The 18,404-nt window shown below is 57.9% G+C and overlaps 2 protein-coding genes across 2 annotated transcripts; both read right to left on the reverse strand.

The window, feature by feature from the left end:
• Positions 1-1,494: 1,494 nt before the first annotated feature.
• On the reverse strand, positions 1,495-2,469 carry LOC309571679 (olfactory receptor 52B2-like; the record flags this gene model as incomplete). The annotated part of the gene is made up of 1 exon (XM_082279415.1): positions 1,495-2,469. One exon carries the CDS (start codon positions 2,467-2,469, stop codon positions 1,495-1,497), a length of 975 nt encoding a protein of 324 aa, XP_082135541.1.
• A 13,456-nt stretch (positions 2,470-15,925) lies between these two features.
• On the reverse strand, positions 15,926-18,224 carry RPS11 (ribosomal protein S11). Its single transcript, XM_082278493.1, has 5 exons — positions 18,146-18,224; positions 17,271-17,402; positions 16,984-17,059; positions 16,444-16,573; positions 15,926-16,096 (listed from the first exon to the last, which is right to left on the reverse strand). Exons 1-5 carry the CDS (start codon positions 18,158-18,160, stop codon positions 15,973-15,975), a joined length of 477 nt encoding a protein of 158 aa, XP_082134619.1. The 5' UTR covers positions 18,161-18,224; the 3' UTR covers positions 15,926-15,972.
• Positions 18,225-18,404: the final 180 nt, after the last annotated feature.

The following is an 18,404-nucleotide window of genomic DNA, read 5'->3' on the forward strand; positions in this document are numbered from 1 at the left end:
GGCCAGACCCCAGGAAACCCCTGAGCTCAGCAGGGACCAAAAAGTGCCCAGGCCCCCATTCCTCAGAGTGGTGGGTAAGAGAGGAACACAGCTGACAGCAGGGAATGCAGAGAGGAGAATCAAGCATTTGTCACAGAATCCCAGGATCCCTGAGGCTGGAAAAGCCCTCCCAGCCCAGCCAGGCCCAGCTGTGCCCCATGCCCACCTTGTCCCCAGCCCAGAGCACTGAGTGCCACCTCCAGCCCTTCCTGGGACACCTCCAGGCATGGGCACTCCAAACCTCCCTGGGCAGCCCCTGCCAAGGCCTGAGCTCCCTTTCCATGGGGAAATTCCTGCTGCTGTCCACCCTGAGCCTGCCCTGGCCCAGCCTGAGGCCGTTCCCTCTCCTCCTGTCCCTGTTCCCTGGCAGCAGAGCCCAACATGGCTCTCAGTGCTCTGGGCTGGTGACAAGGTGGGGATTGGACACAGGCTGGACTCGATGATCTGGGAGGTCTTTTCCAATCTCAGTGATTCTGGGATTCACTCTGTGTTCCAGACACACGGGTTGTCCTCGCTGGTCCTCCAGCGATGCCGAGTGCTCACCTTTCACACCTGCACCGCTGCTCAGGACCACCTGGGCAGGGTGCCACTGACCTCAGGTAGAATAAGGTGTTACTGACTCAACTGCTACATCCACATGAGGGGAACAAGGAAAATCCTGCAAAGCTCTTTGGGTGTTGAAGGATGAATCAAATATCCAGCGACACAAGTGGTGGTTTATCAGCCAGCACATGGACAGAGAAGGATCTTGAGATGCAACGTGCTTCAGGCTGAGTGCTGCTCCACAGTGCCGTGCTCTTGCACAGACAGAAAGCATCCCAGTGGGATGTGGTGGGTGTAGGAGACCATTGTCCCTTTAAACACCCCTCTAAAGGCTGGAATTGCATTTGGGAGTCATGGTTTAAGGGCAATGTTTCCCTCAAACACAGGAGAATAAAGCCTTTCCCAAGCTCTCAGGACACTTCAGCGGGGACACATCTTCAGCAGCAAGAGGTGCCAGGGTCCCTGATCAATGAGTACAGGAGGACATACCCCCTCTGTGCCATGGTGAGCAGTGCGTTGCCCATCCAGCCGTGGTTGGTGTGCCATGCTCCAGTCTGGCAGCCAACAAGGTGTTCATGGTCTGGACACTTAGAAAGCTGAAGGAACAGGCAGAAACGAAGCTGTAGGACAGCAAACACAACCAGCTGTAGCAGGTGGCAGTGAGTCAGCAGAGCCTTGATGCTTCTCAGCTGAAGCTGCCCAGTCTCTGCCAATGAGGGAAATTCAGGGGAAGCAGCTCCAGGAGAAACCAGCAACAGTGAAGATGCTGATGACCCAAGCCCACATTTCCAGAAATCACACCACCTTCAGCTTCTCTTGAACCCCTTGGGCAAACTGGTTCCTCCAGGCCAGAAGGTGCTGCAGCCTTTGGTGATGCTTTCCAGACCCCATCCCACATCCCCCTTCCCCAGCTCAGCACCTGCGGCCCCAGCTGGGGCAGGGACACTCCCCTGTGGGGCAGAGGAGGCGGATGACACGCTCCCGGATCTGCCTGGTCCTCACCCCGTACACAATAGGGTTGAGCATGGGTGGGACCACAACATAGAGGTTGGCCAGAAGGATATGGACGTGACTCGGGATTTGGTGGCCGAAGCGGTGTGTGAGAAAGGAGAAGAAGGCAGGCACGTAGAACATGAGGATCACGCAGAGGTGGGAGCCACAGGTGCTGAGGGTTTTGAGACGAGCCTCTGGGGATGGGAGCCGAAACACTGCCCTGAGGATGAGCGCGTAAGAGACGGCGATGAGAACAACGTCCAGCCCCGACGAGAGCAGCGCCGTGGTCAGCCCGTACCAGACGTTGGCCCGGATGTCGGCGCAGGCCAGGCGGGCGATGCCCATGTGCTCGCAGTAGGTGTGGGGCATCACGTTGTGCCCGCAGTACGGCAGCCGCTTCAGGAGGAAGATGGGGGGGAACATGATGCAGAACCCGCGGGCGACGGCGGTGACGGCGATTTTGCCGATCACCGCGGGGGTCAAGATGGACGCGTAGCGCAGCGGGTCACACACGGCCACGTACCGGTCGAAGGCCATGGCCAGCAGCACAGAGGATTCCACGATGAAGCTGAAATGGGTGAAGAACATCTGTGTGATGCAGGCATCGAAGGAAATCTCCCTGGCGCTGAACCAGAAGATTGCCAGCATTTTGGGCACCGTCGTGGTGGACAGCAGGAGGTCAGAGAGAGCCAGCATCGCGAGAAAGAGGTACATGGGCTCGTGCAGGCTCCGGTCCGTGGTGATGACGAAGAGAAGGACCAGGTTGCTGAACACTGCGGTGAGATACATCAGGCAGAAGGGGACGGAGATCCAGATGTGGGACTCCTCCATGCCCGGGATGCCTGTCAGGACAAAGGTGATGGGGTCGAAGCTGCTTTCGTTGAGCTCGTACATGGTGTTTCCGTGCTCAGGGTCAGCCTGGCTCAGCTCTGTGCAAGAAAGAGGAGGGATAAACAACACCCATGAGCCTGGATTTGCCCATGACCCCTGACAGATGCTGCAAATCAGGACACAAGTCACAAGGCACCTGCCTTCCACCCTAAGGGGTTCCCTGGGTGTGTTTTGTACAAAGGACCCTGTTTGTTCTGTCAGTCCTACAAAGTGTCTGCAAGGAAAACATCTCTGTCCCCCCATTGCCACTGCAAAACAGGTCAGGCCTTTTTCCAGCTCTGCTTTATTCACTGTCACAGAAACCTTGTAAAAGTCACCCTCGGCCTTGTCGCAGTCAGTGGCTCCATTTGTGAGCACACACAGAGCTGTGTCTGTGCTGGGACTCCAGGTTCCTCCAGGGCAGTGAAATGACAGAATTTCTCACCCCACTCAGACCAGGGACACAGAGTTCCTTGTAAAACCCCCAAAACAGGAATAAATCCTGGCCCAGTATCAATGTTGGGCAGTGTCTGGGATGTGATCAAATGCAGAGTTCTTCACTGATGCTCAGCCCCTGGCACCATTCCAGCCTCTCAGTTTCCAGAGCTCAGTTTTCCCAGTCCCCGAAGTGCTGGGGCAGCCTGAGCTGGGAGCACCATCCCCAAGCTGGAAGAGCACCGTCCCATGACTGATCAGCCTGAGGGTATTTTTGAAGATTTGAATAATGCAAAGCTGCAAGTCCTCCACGAAAGCTTTGCCACGAGAAGGACTTTGGGAAGAAGGAGGACCACAGGACTGCTGGGTTGATGTGCTTCCCCCCATCTTACCCCCAGCTCCCATTCCCTGTGTAAACTCCATCATACATTAGAAAATCCCCAGGCCAGGGTTGGGATAGAGGAAAAGCAGTTGGATTTGGACCAAAGATAAACCTTCCCTCCTTGCAGCCTGATTTACTTTCATTGCAAACAGCAGGTACCCAAGTCAGACGTGTTTGCATTTCTAAGCGCTTCCATTAAGGATTCTCGGCATCCCTGAATCAAAAGTCCACTGAAAATATGGCTCAGTACAGAAAAGACCTTCAGCTCATCACAAATATTTATCCAGTCGCCTCTTCCACTTGCAAACCCACGTCACCCAGGTGAATCAAGGCAGTCTGGGTCTAGAGCAGGGGATTAAATCTGCCTGGGAGCGTTCCCAGGCTCCAACGGCAGCCGGTGTTACTGTGTGTGGGCTACAAAGCAGTTCAGCAAGACTTTCCTCCTCCGCTTCCCAGCAATATGAAAATCTATTCCTCTCACACGCCACTTTCCTTCCCTTCAGTCTTTTCAAACAGAATCCCTGCCCCAAACCCCAGCGTTTGATGTAAAATGACTCACCAAGGGCCAGCCCCGAAGTGGGAAGAGGAACCACAGCCCCGAGCGATGCAGAGCTCGGGGGAGCCCAAAGCCCCAAGCGCTGCCAGGGCTGATGGTATCGATCCTTCCCTCTCCCGGACCTCAGAGGAAGCATCAGCCCCTGGTCCTGGGGAGGTTTAAACTGCCGGTGCATTAACCATTAACAGCAGTTAACACTCCCGGGTGAGGCATTTCCTGCTTTTCCAGCATTTGCATTGCAAGTGATTTTCCTCTCTGCTTGCCGGGCACCGGACACTGGGCCGGGCTGGTGAGGACCTGAGCAGGAGATGGGCACAGCCTGAGCGCTCCCGGCATCCAGAGCATCGCGGATGTCTGAGAGTGTTTTATCTGCAGCAGGTGAAAATGGTCTCATTCCGCTGCTGAAACCTCCCTGGACAGTCCCCTCATGCTGCCCGGGGACCCTCTGCCACCCAACCCCAGCCCATGGGCAGTGATCTACCAACATGATTATAATTATCATGAAGATCATTGATCAAATCAACGATCTACAAAATCATGATTAGGAAGAAATCCTTCCCTGTGAGGGTGGGCAGGCCCTGGCACAGGGTGCCCAGAGCAGCTGGGGCTGCCCCTGGATCCCTGGCAGTGCCCAAGGCCAGGCTGGACATTGGGGCTTGGAGCAGCCTGGCACAGTGGGAGGTGTCCCTGCCCATGGCAGGGGTGGCACTGGATGGGCTTTGAGGTCCCTTGCATCCCAAACCAGTCTGGGATTCCATGATTCTGTGATTTTGTGACCTCTAAGATCATCAAGTCCAAAAAGTATTGTCAGAAAAGTCAATACTGAGCAATGTCCTGCCCCACCCAGCGACCTGGTCCCAACCCCTCCTTTCCCATCCCTCCTTTACCCTGGGACACATCTCCCTGCTCCCCCAAAGACACGGCTCCTGGGGTGCAGGAGTGGGAGGTTCTGGTCTTGCAGAAGGATCCTGGATCCAGGAAAGGCACCAACTCTGACAAAGCACTGTCACGCCTGTAGCAGCTGTGGAAATGTTCAACAGGAGCCATGCAATTAGAAATATTGGTGTTGTCTCTCCTCTGATGCCTCATGCATCTCAAAACGTAGCATTTGGATTGGCTTCCCCTTTCTTTGGCTCCGGGAAGGGATTTGAATGATGCTCTGAGCTCTCCGAGGCGGGAGCTGGGCTCCCTCCAGGGTGGGCTGTGGCTCCTTCTGCAGCAGAGCCGATGCCCATCCCCGCTGCCAGCACTGAGCCTTCGTGTCCTGGCAGAGCAGGAGCTGCACGGGAAACGCTTCAGCTGAAGGTTGGACTCAATGACTTCGCAGGTTTTTCCCAAGCTCAGTGATTCTGTCATTCTGTGGAACAGAGGATGTGTTGCTGCTGTGCCTCAAACACAGGGCTTGCACGAGGAGCTCCAGGTTTCCTTCCTGCCACAGACTCTTCCCACCTCGGGCTGGTTTCCAGCTGCCTCCCTGCACCCCATGCCATGGACACCCCAGAGCGGGCCCCCAGAGACTCCCTGCACATCCCCGCCCACACCAGCACCAGTACTGGGACACTTCACGGGGCAAGAGCCTTCAAGGGGTACAGCAGGAACCTGGATCCAGCATCCCAGGGGCCGGGCAGAGCCCGGGAGCAAGGATGGGCAGAAGTCCCAGAAGTAGAGGGTGTCAGTGGGAGGAGTGAGATGTGGGGGATGTCCCTGCTGTCCCTGGAGCACACACAGGGGACTCTCTAGGGTTGGCATGGGGAAGACGATCTCTGAGAGCCCATTGGGAAGCTCCTGCCTGTGCAGGAGAGATGAGACATGGACAGCACCACTCGTATATGAATGGAGAGGTGCTGAGACTTTAGGAGAGTGACTCTAGAGGTCCTTGTGAGGCAAGAAATGGTCCTGCAGCCAGGCAGCTCCACAGGGCTCATGGTGGCATCACCCAGGGATTGTGGTATCATCACCTGGGGCTCATGCTGGCATCACCAGCGTGGGGGGAGGCAGGTGACAGCCTTCAGCCAGGGGCCAGACCCTGCAGGCACTGGGCAGCCAGTGTTGGGGGTGCTGGGAGGGTCTGGCTGGATGCTGTGGAGGAGGAGGAAGGAGGGGGGAACCTGCAGCCTGACACAGTGGGACACAGAGCCCATCTGTCCTCCAAGACCTGAAGGGAGTCCATGGTGTGTCCTGAGGCAGCCCCTCACTGAGCCCCCACTGTCCCCTCAGGGAAAGGGGCATTTGCATCACAGCTGGAGTGGGATCTGGCCTCAGAAAAGCTACGAGGACAAGGACCCAGAGTGTCCAAGGCCAGGCTGGACGGGGCTGGGTGCAGCCTGTCCCAGTGGAAGGTGGAACAAGATGAGTGTAATGCCCCTCCCGACCCAAACCCTTCTGTGATTCACTCTGCCCATGCCAGTGCAAAGAGCCACTGAGCTGCTCATGCCCCGGAGCCGGGGTGACAGGAGGGACACGGACAGAGCGATAGCGAGGATGGCACAGCCACGCTCCCTGCCCCAGGCTCCTCACCTGCTGCTTTCCCAGGCTGCGCTCCACAGCTCCCACCACAGCCTGGGCACTCACAGCTGCTCCACTATTGTTCCTAAGGACATTTTCATCGTTTCTATTTACTCGTAGACCCTGTTCCTCCCAGCGCCTGCAGCGTGCAAAGAGGGACTGCCCTCCTCCTTCCTTGGTGTGCCCGAGCACAGAAAGCTGCTCTGCTCTGCTCTGCTCTGGACGTGTCCCTCTGCAGGGGCTCAGCCAGGCCGGGCAGACTCTGAGCTGATGCTCTGTGCTGATGATACCCCTCATTTTGGGGTTTCTCTTCCCACACATGGTGAGCCAAGCACCTGCCTAGAGACGTGCAGCTTCCCTGAGTGGGCACAGCTTCCCTGGGCAGGTGTCCCAGTGTGTGAGGGAGTGTGACACCGGCTCTGAGTGGAAGCAGAAGGTTCTCCTGCACTGGGAGTACTGGGGATGATGGTTCTTGGTGTGGATGTGTTGGTGGCTCTTCAAGGAGGGGTGTGAGTGAAGACCTCCCCAAAATGAGTCCACACAGGCCACAGGCGATCCAGAGGGATCCCAGTGCATGCCCAGAGCGGCAGGGCTGGGGCTGAGGGGCCTGGGGAAGGTGCTGGTGCACGGCAAGGGTGGGAGATGGGGTGATGGTGCTTCAGAGGGGTCCCCAGCAGCTCCCCCAAGGCCGCACTGGGCTCTGGGCAGGGCCCACAGAGCTGAGCCCTCCACCATCAAATCCCCCCCTGCTGGGGCCTGGTTCACATCAGCTGCGATGGAACCCCGGGGTCCTGCTGGCACTGGGAGCTTGGGAACCCCCAGCAGACCCCACTGCACACCCAGTCTCACAGTCCCCTCCTGCACCCATCTCCAGCCCCTGTGAGTGCTGCAGGGAGGAGCTCAGAGACCCCACAGAGAGGAGGACCCGGCTGAGCAGAGCTCCAGAGTAAGAGGGTTCCCACAGGAATGGTGTCAGAGCGGATTCCAGCAAGAAAGAGCAGCAACAGCACCCCCAAAAGCCTCCTTTGGGGCTCAGCCCATGGCCTCTGTGCCAGATTTTGTCCTTCTCCACTTCACCCTCAAAGCAGAACACTAAATCTTCCCCAAGAGACCAGCAGGGCTCCACTGCACACCAACCTCGCTGGGTTATTTGCTTTCCTTCTGCTTCTCTCAGATATTTAGGGGTGCCTCCCACCAGACATGGGCTCAGGGTCTGCCCTGCCTCCAGCACGGGGGCCACAGCCCGCTCTGCCACCTCAGGGGGCAAAACTGGGTTCCCCCCTCAGGTCTTCTCCAGACACACGGTATGGGTTTGCGTTTGTCTCCTCACCTGCAAAACCTGGAAACAGATTCAGCCTTGAAGTGTTTTCTCCCAGGAAGAAAAGCATGGGGAGCGCAGAGATGCAGAACAGGATGTCACAGCCCATAATAGCTCTGTGGTGAACACCACACATCCCAAGGTCCAGAGAGCAGGGATGCTGGAAGCGGCACCACAGATGTTCAAGAGCTGCTGTTTCTGCTCCTGCAGCATCTTCCCTGGGAGGAGTGTCACCTGCACAGCCAAGGGGTGTCATCCTCCTCTTTTGCATCAGGGCCAGGCTGGGTGTGTTCCGGGGACCTCTGCAGACCATGGAATCATGGAACTGTTGAGGTTGGAAGAGCCCTCAGGGACCACCGAGTCACGCAATTCCCCCAGCACCGCCAAGGGCACCACCAACCCACATCCCCAAGTGCCACATCCACAGAGTTTTTAAATCCTTCCAGGGATGGGGAATGCATCAGTGTGCCAGTTTGGCCAAATTTAGAAATATATCCTCTGAGAGAAGGCAGGTCACCACCCTCCCCCCACCAGCTTCGGGGAAAAAGAAATTTTCCTCAAAGGAAAGTGAAAGAGATAAAAACTATCATGAAGTCACCCCAAGACAATCAGTTTTCCCAATATCCAGCCCAGATCTCCCTTGGGACGCCTTGCCTCAGTTTCCCCAGCAGTGCAGGGCTGCCCAAAGCCTGCACTGCTCCCCCACTCTCCTTCCCACCTGAGCAGGCAGCACCTGGGAAAGCCTGGGGGTACAGACGGGATGCTCCCAGCTCCCAGTTTAACACCCCTGAAATCCCCCCGCTTCACAGCATTTCAGGAGAGAAACGTGGCATCGGTGGGGGTGACAGAGATGGGCTGTGGCTGCTGGTAAAATAATGAATTTACTGAGTAACTAAATAATCACATAACTAAGTAATTAAATAATGGATTTGCAGAATAAATAAATAAATAAAAAGTCACTGAGCAATTAAATAATGAATTTACTCAGTAACTAAATAATTAAATGACTACACAAGTCAATAACTAAATTGCTAAATAAATAAATAAATAGATAGATAACTAAGTGCCTTATGCAGAAGCAGCAGGCAATCAATTATCTAGCTAATTAATTATTTCAATTAACTGCCCTCTCTGCCCTGAGCCTCAGGGCAGCAATGTGAGGGCTACAGGAACAGCACAGGCAACAGGACCCCCAAAACGGATGCAGGGGGTGGGCAGAGATTCACCTGAGCAATGGCTGCACCAGCCACAGGAGCTGCTGCCCCACCACCTGAGCCTCCCCGGAATCCCAGGGTCACTGAGGGTGGAAAAGACCTTCAAGGTCAAGTCCAACCTTTGGCCAGTCGCACCCCCCCGAGACCATCGAGTCCAGCTGCTCCCCCAGCACTGCCAGGGCCCCCACGGACCATGTCCCCAGGTGTCACACACAGAAAGGTGTGTTCGTGTGGTGACAGCACGGGGAGGGGGATGGGAAGGTCTGCAGATCCAGCCACAGCAAGGTGAGGAATTGCCATGGGAAAGCCCCTGGCTGGGGAAAGGCCGACTCAGCACAGGCTGACCCCCCCCCACACACACACACACAGCAAATATTGTCACCAAAAATGGCAGAGAATTACATGGAATGCCACAGAATTACACATAATTACACACGATTACATGTAATTACTCTCCCAACTCGTGCTGCAGTGACAGCTGTCCTGGTCTGCCTGGCACAGGGATGGGCAGCAGCTTCCCAGAGCTCAGAAAAACAGCAATTCCACCATGGAAACCCCCCCGGCTCCGGGCTGTTGCAGCGGGCAGGTGGGAGCTCCTGCCTGGCACGGGGACTCTCCAGGTGGGCAGGTGGGATAAGGCTGCCAGTGCTGGACCAGAGCATTGGACCAGAGAAGTGGGGTGAACATGGGGTCAGCTCTGCTCTGCCCCATCACGAGAAGTCCCCTGGGTGGCTGGGGCTGGCACAGGAATGTGGCTCAGACGGGGACAGAGACCCTCAGACAGGGAACGGTCGGACACTGGAGCTGACCGAGGGACAGGTGGGAGAGGGACAACAAACCTGTGCTCGGGTTCCTGGGCAGGGGCTGGCACATCCCAAGAAGCCCAATGGCACCCACAGGTCCCCCTGCTGGTTTTGCCTGTGCCTCTCTCTGATGAGGGAATTTTCCAAGCACAATCCTCATTTTGGATGAGGGCAAGTCCTTACCTGCCCTGCTCCTTGGAGGGGCACAGTAACCCTGGCAGCATCCTCCAAGCCGTGGTGGCCACGGCGCCCACGCTGGTGACACCAGAGCTGTCGCCTTCAGTAGTGTGCCTCTTCCAAAGCCGTGGATCTCTTCACAGCAGGCAGCATTTGCCTGGATGTTTGGCAGCAGCTCCTCTTCATGGGTTTATATCCAATGCCTCCGGTCCCCAGTGTGACCCCTGCTCCTCCTCCTCCTCCTCCTCTTCTGTCCCCCTGCCTGTCCCTGAGGGTCACAGGGTCGTCCCTGCCCCATTCAGGAACCAAAGGCTCACTTCTCTCGCAGGTTGTGCCAGAATATCCATCGCTCCGTGTCTGATCCCACAGGGGCACTGGGACAGCATTGGTCCCTCCACTCCTGGAGCTGAAACATCCCCACAGGGCTGGCGATGGAGCAAGACAGCCTGGTCAAATTCTGGGGAAGTTATGGAGAAAAAAGGGAGTGAGGGAGACTCCGACAGCCCACGGGGCCATGACGTGGTGTGGGACAGGGCTGGAAAGCGACAGCCCAGGCTGGGGGACTCGGATTTCCAGCCAGGAAGCAGCTCCAGGCAGGAGCCCAGCACACTGTCACTGTCACAGTCTGGGAATCAAGTGCCTGGAGCTGGGCTTGGGACCAGGTCTCCATGGGACCCTGCACCTCTGTGTACACACAGGTTCAGGTGCTGCCCTCCGGGGTCCACCCAGTGGAGAATGGGTCTGGAAACACCCTTAGCTGGAGCCAGCATGCTCCATCCCATGGTCTGATAATGAGGGAGAAGCTCAGGGACCTCAGCAGGCCCTTTCCCATCCTGAAGGGCTGAGTCCCTGCCAGATGGAGCAGGATATTGTGGGATGATGGAAAAACCCCTTGAGGACCTGACCCTGCTGTGCTGTCTTGAGCAATACCTGAGGGATGCTTGATGTTGTCCTAGGAGATGACGGACTTTGCCCCCAAAAGATGATGAATATTGTCCCCTGGATGCCTCAGGAAGCATTTAGCAATTCCCTTTATGGGACCTGGAGTGCTCTAATCACAGAGTCACAGAATGATTTGGGTTGGGAGGGACCCAAAGCTCATCCAGTCCCTTCCACTGAGCAGGGTGCTCCAAGCCTGTTCAAGCCCAAATTTTATTCACAGGAGTTATTAGACTTTTACTTTTGCAGAATATTGAATTGTTTGGGTCCTGAAGGGCAACTCTGGATGAGCTGCAGGAGTACAGGGGGATGAGGAGGAGCTTCAATCTGAAGCGAGGGGTGACACCAGCACTGCCAGAAGGGATGACCACGGGTTTAGGAGCCAAAGCGTGGAACGGAGTATCCTGAAGTGGCTGTTGAACACAGACTAGAGCATCACTCACCAGAGGGGCAGGAAGGGAGCGAACCGGGGCCGTGTGCATCAGCAGCGTGGTGCTGCGGCCGGGGACTGGGATGAGGTGGCAGCAGTGGCCTTCAGTGAGAGCACGGGGGAAGGACTCCCAGGAACTCAACAAAGGAGCAGTGGCCACGAGGATGCCGATACCAAGAAAGCCGCAGAGCGAGGCGGGAGCTGCCGCGCTGTGCCAGCAGCGCAGCACATCCCCGCGGCTGCAGATCCACGGATTAAATTGAGTTTGCAAATTAAATTCCTCAAGAAATAATGAAATATGCACAGGCTGGTGCTCCAACGTGGAGATTTCAGTGAGAACCCACAGCAGCAGCCACCCAGCCAGGAGGGACAGGGGGTCACTGGCAGGAATGGGGCTGGGGGTGCTCAGTGGCTCAAGAGAGCAGCAGCTCAGGAGCTCAGAACTGGAAACACAGCCTGGGTTTGGCCACCAGGAATCACAGAATCATTATGATTGGAAAAGACCTCCCAGATCATCCAGGCCCAGCTGTGCCCCATCCCCACCTTGTCCCCAGCCCAGAGCACTGAGTGCCACCTCCAGCCCTTCCTGGGACACCTCCAGGCATGGGCACTCCACACCTCCCTGGGCAGCCCCTGCCAAGGCCTGACCACCCTCTCAGTAAATAATTCTTTCCTAATATCTATTTTTTCCTAATATCTAATGTTTCCTAACACCTATTTTTTCCCGGAGCTGCTGCAGGGAAGCCACCCATGGAGAGTTGGGTTCTCAGTCCTGGAAGAAAGAATCCTCACTGGCAGGACAGAGATGCACCAGGACGTGGAGCTGGAAGGGAATGGCCAAGGCAGCTCCAACTTAGATGGCCAAAGGAGGGCAGAGGGGAGCCACCACAGCCAAACTGGGGCTGAGAGGAAAACATTGCTGCAGGTGCTTCCAAGAGAGGGAAATCCATGGAATCTCAGTGGGCAGATGCCAGGCAGGCTGAAAGCTTGGGCAAGCAACCGCCTCAGGGGGTCCAAATCATCCTCAGACCCTTCCTCAAACACTTCCAGAGCAGGGGTCACCCCAGAGACCTCAGGGGACAAGGGAGGGGTCCCAGCCAGAGGGGACCCATAGGGCAAATGTAGCCTGGAAAGAGCAGATGGGTGAATCCTGGCCCTTTTGGATTTTCCCCAGCACAGGAAGGACATGGAAGTGCTGGAGCAAGTCCAGAGGAGCCAAGGATATGCTCCAAGGGCTGGAACCCGTCTGCTCTGGTGCCAGGCTGTGAGATCTGAGGGTGTACAGCTGGAGAGGAGAAGGCTCCAGGGAGAGCTCAGAGCCCCTTTCAGAGACTAAAGGGGCTCCAGGAGAGCTGGAGAGGGACTGGGGACAAGGGTTGGAGGGACAGGACACAGGGAATGGCTTCCCAGTGCCAGAGGGCAGGGCTGGATGGGAGATTGGGCAGGAATTGTTCCCTGGGAGGGTGGGCAGGGCCTGGCACAGGGTGCCCAGAGCAGCTGGGGCTGCCCCTGGATCCCTGGCAGTGCCCAAGGCCAGGCTGGACATTGGGGCTTGGAGCAGCCTGGGACAGTGGAAGGTGTTCCTGCCATGGCAGGGGTTTGGAATGGGATGGGTTTTAAGTTCCCTTCCAACCCCTGAGAAATTGGAATTGGAGAGCTCCACCTTGGAATCATGAGCCCCTTAGGTCCACAAATGTCTCTGCATTTGGGAACTTTGGATTGAAAATAAAGGTGCCATGGTCAGTCCAAGGGTGGTGAATTCCCACTTCATGGTATGAGCAGGGAGAGTACAAGGAGTCCCTTCGGCAGCTGGAGCAAGTGCAGTCAGAATAACTGAGATGCCCGACAGGAGAATTCATTCCAAAATTTACCAACCTTGAGAGAGCTGGATGGGGGATGAGGCTGATGAAGGGAACCCTCAGTTCACTGAATGGGGGGGTGGGCAGCATTTGTTCCATGCTGGCAAGTCAGGGTTGGCTGAGGGACACAGCCAGGGCCATGGAACAGCCACCAGCTCCTGGGGCCGTGAATCATGCCAGAACGGCTCTCCTGTGCCAGGCAGAAGCTCTCTGGAGCCATAGATCATGCCAGGCTGGCTCTCCCATGCCAGGCAGAAGGTCTCCAGGGACATGGATTGTGCCAGGCTGGCTCATCTTGTGCCAGAGGATCCTCCTGCCCCCACAGCCCCAAACAACGGTTCCTGCCCTGGAGCAAAGAAGGAATAGGACAAAGTGCCCCACTCCTGCCACTGGAAGGGGGTTGGTCCCTCAGCTCTGACACTGAAGCTTCTGTGATCTTTTGGCAGAAGGTAGAACCCAGGAACTGTGAAATGGGGGTCCCCAAGGGGACACAGATTGCTCCCCTCACCACTGCTGGACGCTGCTTCCCCAAAAAAACCCAAATCCAGCAGCTCTGAGCATGTCATGAGGGCTTAGGAGGGTTTAGGAAGGGATTAAGAAGGAAAGCTTTTAACATGAGCTGTCCCTGTGCCGGTTCTGCCAGGTGCAGCAGGGACATCACCGGGAGCCACAGCTCCCAGCAGGGTTCGGAGCAGGGGGAACATAGGCCACCCCCAGCTCAGACACCCTGGTAAAATCACAGTTTGGTGTTAAAAACAGGCTTTTGGGGATAATTCACAGGAGAGGCACATTAGCCAAATAAATCTGCTTATGGGAGTGAAGGAGGAGGACTAATCACTCTGGGATGAAGGTTTGGGATAATCTCCCAAGGAGCAAATAATTGGGCATTAAGGTGTGGGGGATGTAGGCTCCAAGCAGCCTGTGGATTGGTGCTGGCCCTGGGGGCTTCCATATGGGAACCGTGGGGGAAAACACCACAACCCTCGGTGCTGCAGGGCTCCCCTGGACTGGGCCCCGGCTCCACCTGGGAATGGGCATTGAAGCTTTGGGAAGTCACAGTCACACGCTGGCCCTGCCACAGGAGGTGTCCCAGCACCACGGGCAGCCTGAGACAGCTGTCCTGGGAATGGAAGGAGAGGCAGGACAGGGAGGATGAGTCTCAGGAACATGAGACTGCACAGAGCAGCCTGAGCACCACTCACCCGGGTCTGACAGTCAGGTAAAGGTGTCCCCACTGCTGGAGTCAGGGCTCACTCCCAGCATCCCCAACGCCACGGCCCAGAGACAAACCAGTGGCACTTGGCACCAGGAAGGGTCAGCCCAGGCCAGCCGAAGGCAGCATAAGCTGAGGGCACAGGAGCTGCCACAGGCCAGGGCACAGCCCTGCCACAGAAATCATAAATGTGGTTTTCAGAAGGCCCATGCTCCCAAATGCACCACTGCTGACAGATGGTGCAGCTGGAACACTGGAGGGCACATCCTGCAGCAGGATCCAACAACCCTCCTGGGACCCACTGCGATGCCATCCCAGCACGCAGGTCACCCAGGTGCAAGACACTCCTGCTGCCCACAGCTCCACCCCTATCCCGGACCGTTTGGGCTCGGGAAGGAGCTGGTTGCAGTTTGTCCTTCTTGTAGTCCTCTGCTGCGGGACACAGCCAGGGCTGGTGGCACCACCTCAGTCTGGGGGGTTTCAATGCTGGGATGGTTCACAGGGTGCAGTGCTGGGGGATTCAGCTCCCCCGCTCAGGAGCTGGGGGTCTCACACAGGCACATGCCAGGGTCCCAAGGGAGTGGCTGATGGATGCCCCGTCCCGTGTCCTGTCCCTTTTGTCCTGCACCACGTGCTCCCCGTTAAGGCCCCTGACGGGAGGAGCTTCATGCCCAAGGCAGTGACATCACCCGAGGCTGAAGTCGGGAAATGCTTCTTGAGACCGTGGTGACTCTGGTTGGGCACAAGGATCCGAGTGTCCCTGTGCATCCCTTCCAATTCAGGATGTTCCACACTCCTCAGGTAACTGAGGGATGAATCCCAGTGCACTCATGGCACCTGCTGGCACCGGACAGCAGAAAGACCCTCCCGACCCACCGGACACTCTCCTGCTCTCCTGGATACCAGGTGCCATGTCCTCCGCTGCTCCCATTTCCAGTGCAAACATGCAACAGTCCCGTGGTTCTGGCAGCACCAGGAAGGTATGGATCCCACCGAGCCCCAAAAACAAAGTTACTGGCAATTGTGTGAATGCTCTTAACGGTGAGGTTTCTTCCAAGAGTCTGAGCATGAAGCATGGCTACAGCTCAACCCTGGAGCTCCGCTCCAGCCCACAGCCAAAGGTGTGGGGCTCATCTGGAGCAGGTGGAGGCAGCCAGAGGTCAGGGAATCATGGAACGGTTTGGGTCGAGAGGGACCTTTACAGCTCATCCAGTTCCACCCCCGTGCATGGGCAGGGACACCTTCCACCAGACCAGGCTGCTCTAAGTCTCGTCCAACCTGCCCTTGGACACTTGGATGTGAAGGTGACACCACCAGGGCTGGCCTCAGATGCTGCCACCACTGCTGAACCACCCGTTCCTGAGAACAACCCTCAGGGCCACATCTGCCCCTGCCAGCGCCAGGTGACTTCACATTCTGAATTATCACCAAACCCACACCTAGCACCCGCTGCAGCAGCGCTGCAAGGGGAGACACAGCCCGGAACAAACCAGCACTGAACTGGGACACAGCGGGTGACAGAGCAGCCAGTGTCCCCTTCTGCCCTGTGCTGTGACCTGTGCTCCCAGCACCACACAGCTGAGCCCGCACATCACCATCGGTCCCTGTCTGCACTGCACACAACTCACTTCAGCTCACACACAGGTTAATTCCACTTTCCCAACATTTATTCCTCCCACACCTCTCCCCACAGGTGTCAGAACTTCTGGAACTGTTTCTTGGTGCCTGCAGCCTTGGTCACCTTGAGCACGTTGAAGCGCACGGTCTTGCTGAGGGGGCGGCACTCGCCCACTGTCACGATGTCCCCAATCTGCACATCCCTGCAACGACACCCGGGGTCAGGGAGCTCCTTGGGCTTCACCTGTTCCTCACAATGCCGAGCCTGGCTGCTCCTCCTGGAGGGAACTCAAGGCTCCCACAGGTGGTGCCTGGAACCTGCCCCACGGTTCAGTACGTGCCAGTGGCATTGTCAGCAGCCCCTCACCTGGGGGACTCTGCAGACCATCGTGAGTTTGGACATCATAACCTGTGAGCAGGTTCCAGGTGAGCAGGGGCTATGAACCCACCCGCATCCCGCCCTCACCAGCCTGGGTGAGTTCAGCACTACACACAAGCAGCAGGAACAGGTGTGGGGACACCCCTGGCGCAGCCAGGGGCACGCGCACACCTGAAGCAGGGGGACAGGTGCACGGACATGTTCTTGTGGCGCTTCTCGAAGCGGTTGTACTTGCGGATGTAGTGCAGGTAATCGCGGCGGATGACGATTGTGCGCTGCATCTTCATCTTGGTCACCACACCTGGACGGGGGGACACGACAGCTGAGACACAGGGGACTGGCAGGGATCAGTGTGGCGCCTGGTAGCAACATGCACCAATTCCAGGAATTTCTCCTCTTTTACTGCCCCTTCACTGCCAGGCCACCACCTCCCCCTTTCTGTCATAAACCCAATTATGGCTCTTTTTCAAGCCCTTCTAATGCTCCCATCCTACCCCCGCAGCTGCCCTCCAGCACACCTGGACAGCACCTGGCCCTGTCACCTGCATCAGTAAAGCCATGTGGCAGTGTCGTCAGGCCCGTGGTGGGCTCAGCAGACCATCGTGAGATTGGCATCATTTGCGGCTCCAGGACCAAGGCAGGCTACCTCGGGGGGTTGGGCTGCCTGCCCCAGATCTCCCATGGGATTCCCTTGAGGACATTCCAGCTCACCTGAGAGTATGCGGCCTCGGATGGAGACATTCCCGGTGAAGGGACACTTTTTGTCGATGTAGGTGCCCTCAATGGCCTGCAAGGACAGGTGGATGCTAAGTGGGGAGATACAGCTCACGCACCACCAGAGCCCAGAGAACACTCGTACACACAGGAATCATGGAACGGCTCACCAGAGACCTTGAGTCCAGAAAGCACTGCCAAGGCCACCACTGACCCTGTCCTGAAATGCCACATCCACATCATGACCACCATGGCCCCAGTCGCATGCCCAGGCCCCCCCTCACCTCCTTGGGGGTCTTGAAGCCCAGCCCCACGTTGCGGTAGTAGCGGGGGAGCTTCTCCTTGCCGCCCTCGCCCAGCAGCACACGCTTCTTATTCTGGAAGATCGTCGGCTGCTTCTGGTAGGCACGTTCCGTCTGGGGTGGGACAGGATGGGGGGGTCAGCACGGGGTGCAGCACCGGGGGGAGACCCCGACAAAGGATCCTCAGCACCGAGAGCGAGCCCAGCCCTGCCCCGGGGCATCGAGACCCTCCTGCACCTTCCCTCCACAACCCCAGGCCCCAGGACCGCACACGACCCCGGAGCACCGAGATTCCCCCCTCCGCCACCGCTGGACCCTCTGCCCTCCCCCAAACCCTCGGTGCACCGAGACCCCGTCCCAAGCTCCGGGCACGGCTCTGCTCCCCCAGCCCAAACCTGTGGGGCACCGACATTCCGCCCCCGCCTTCGTCCTACCAACCCCGAGCCATGGGAGCCTCCCCGCAGCCAATAAAACCCCCGGGCACAGAGATTTCCACTGCCCCCAAAACCCCGGCGCGCCGAGAGCCGCCCCCTCCCCAAAATCCCGGCGAATCGAGACCACCCATCCCTCGCCGACACCGAGATTCCGGCCCCCCATTCGCTCCACCAACCGCGGCGAACGGGTCCCTCTCCCCCTCCCACACCCAGATCCCCGAGACTTCCCCTCGCAATCCCCCTCCACACCCTTCAGGCACCCACCGCCCCTCCCGCACGCCTCCCCCGCACCGCCTAACACCGCTGGGCCAGCATCCCCCTCTTGGGGGTCTGCCCGGCGGTGTCCCGGGGGTGTCCCGGCGGTGTCCTGGCGGTGTCCCGGGGGTGTCCCGGCGGTGTCCCCGGGCCCCGCGCAGCACCCACCTGCGTGTCCGCCATCTTGGCGCGCGCGGCCGGAAAGAGGCCGCGGAGCGCGCGGGGCGCGGGTTAACCCGGGGGAGGGAGCAGGGGCAGGAAGTGACGTCACGCGGCCGGCGTGACGCTGTGGGGCGGCGGCGGCGGCGGCTCCCGGGGTGGGGGGGCGGGAGCGGCTCGGGAGGCCACCGAGTCCGACTTGTGCCCGGTGCCCACCTTGTCCCCAGCCCAGAGCACTGAGGGCCACCTCCAGCCCTTCCTGGGACAC

This window comes from Coloeus monedula, assembly GCF_965178545.1.
Source record: "Coloeus monedula genome assembly, chromosome: 3".
NCBI lineage: Eukaryota > Metazoa > Chordata > Aves > Passeriformes > Corvidae > Coloeus > Coloeus monedula.

Excerpts from the sequence above, each read along its gene's own strand:
- RPS11 (XM_082278493.1), bottom strand. Across the intron at positions 17,060-17,270 it reads GCTTCAAGACCCCCAAGGAG|GCCATTGAGGGCACCTACAT; the intron begins GTGAGGGGGGGC and ends CTGTCCTTGCAG. Across the intron at positions 16,097-16,443 it reads CACCTGTCCCCCTGCTTCAG|GGATGTGCAGATTGGGGACA; the intron begins GTGTGCGCGTGC and ends GTGTCGTTGCAG.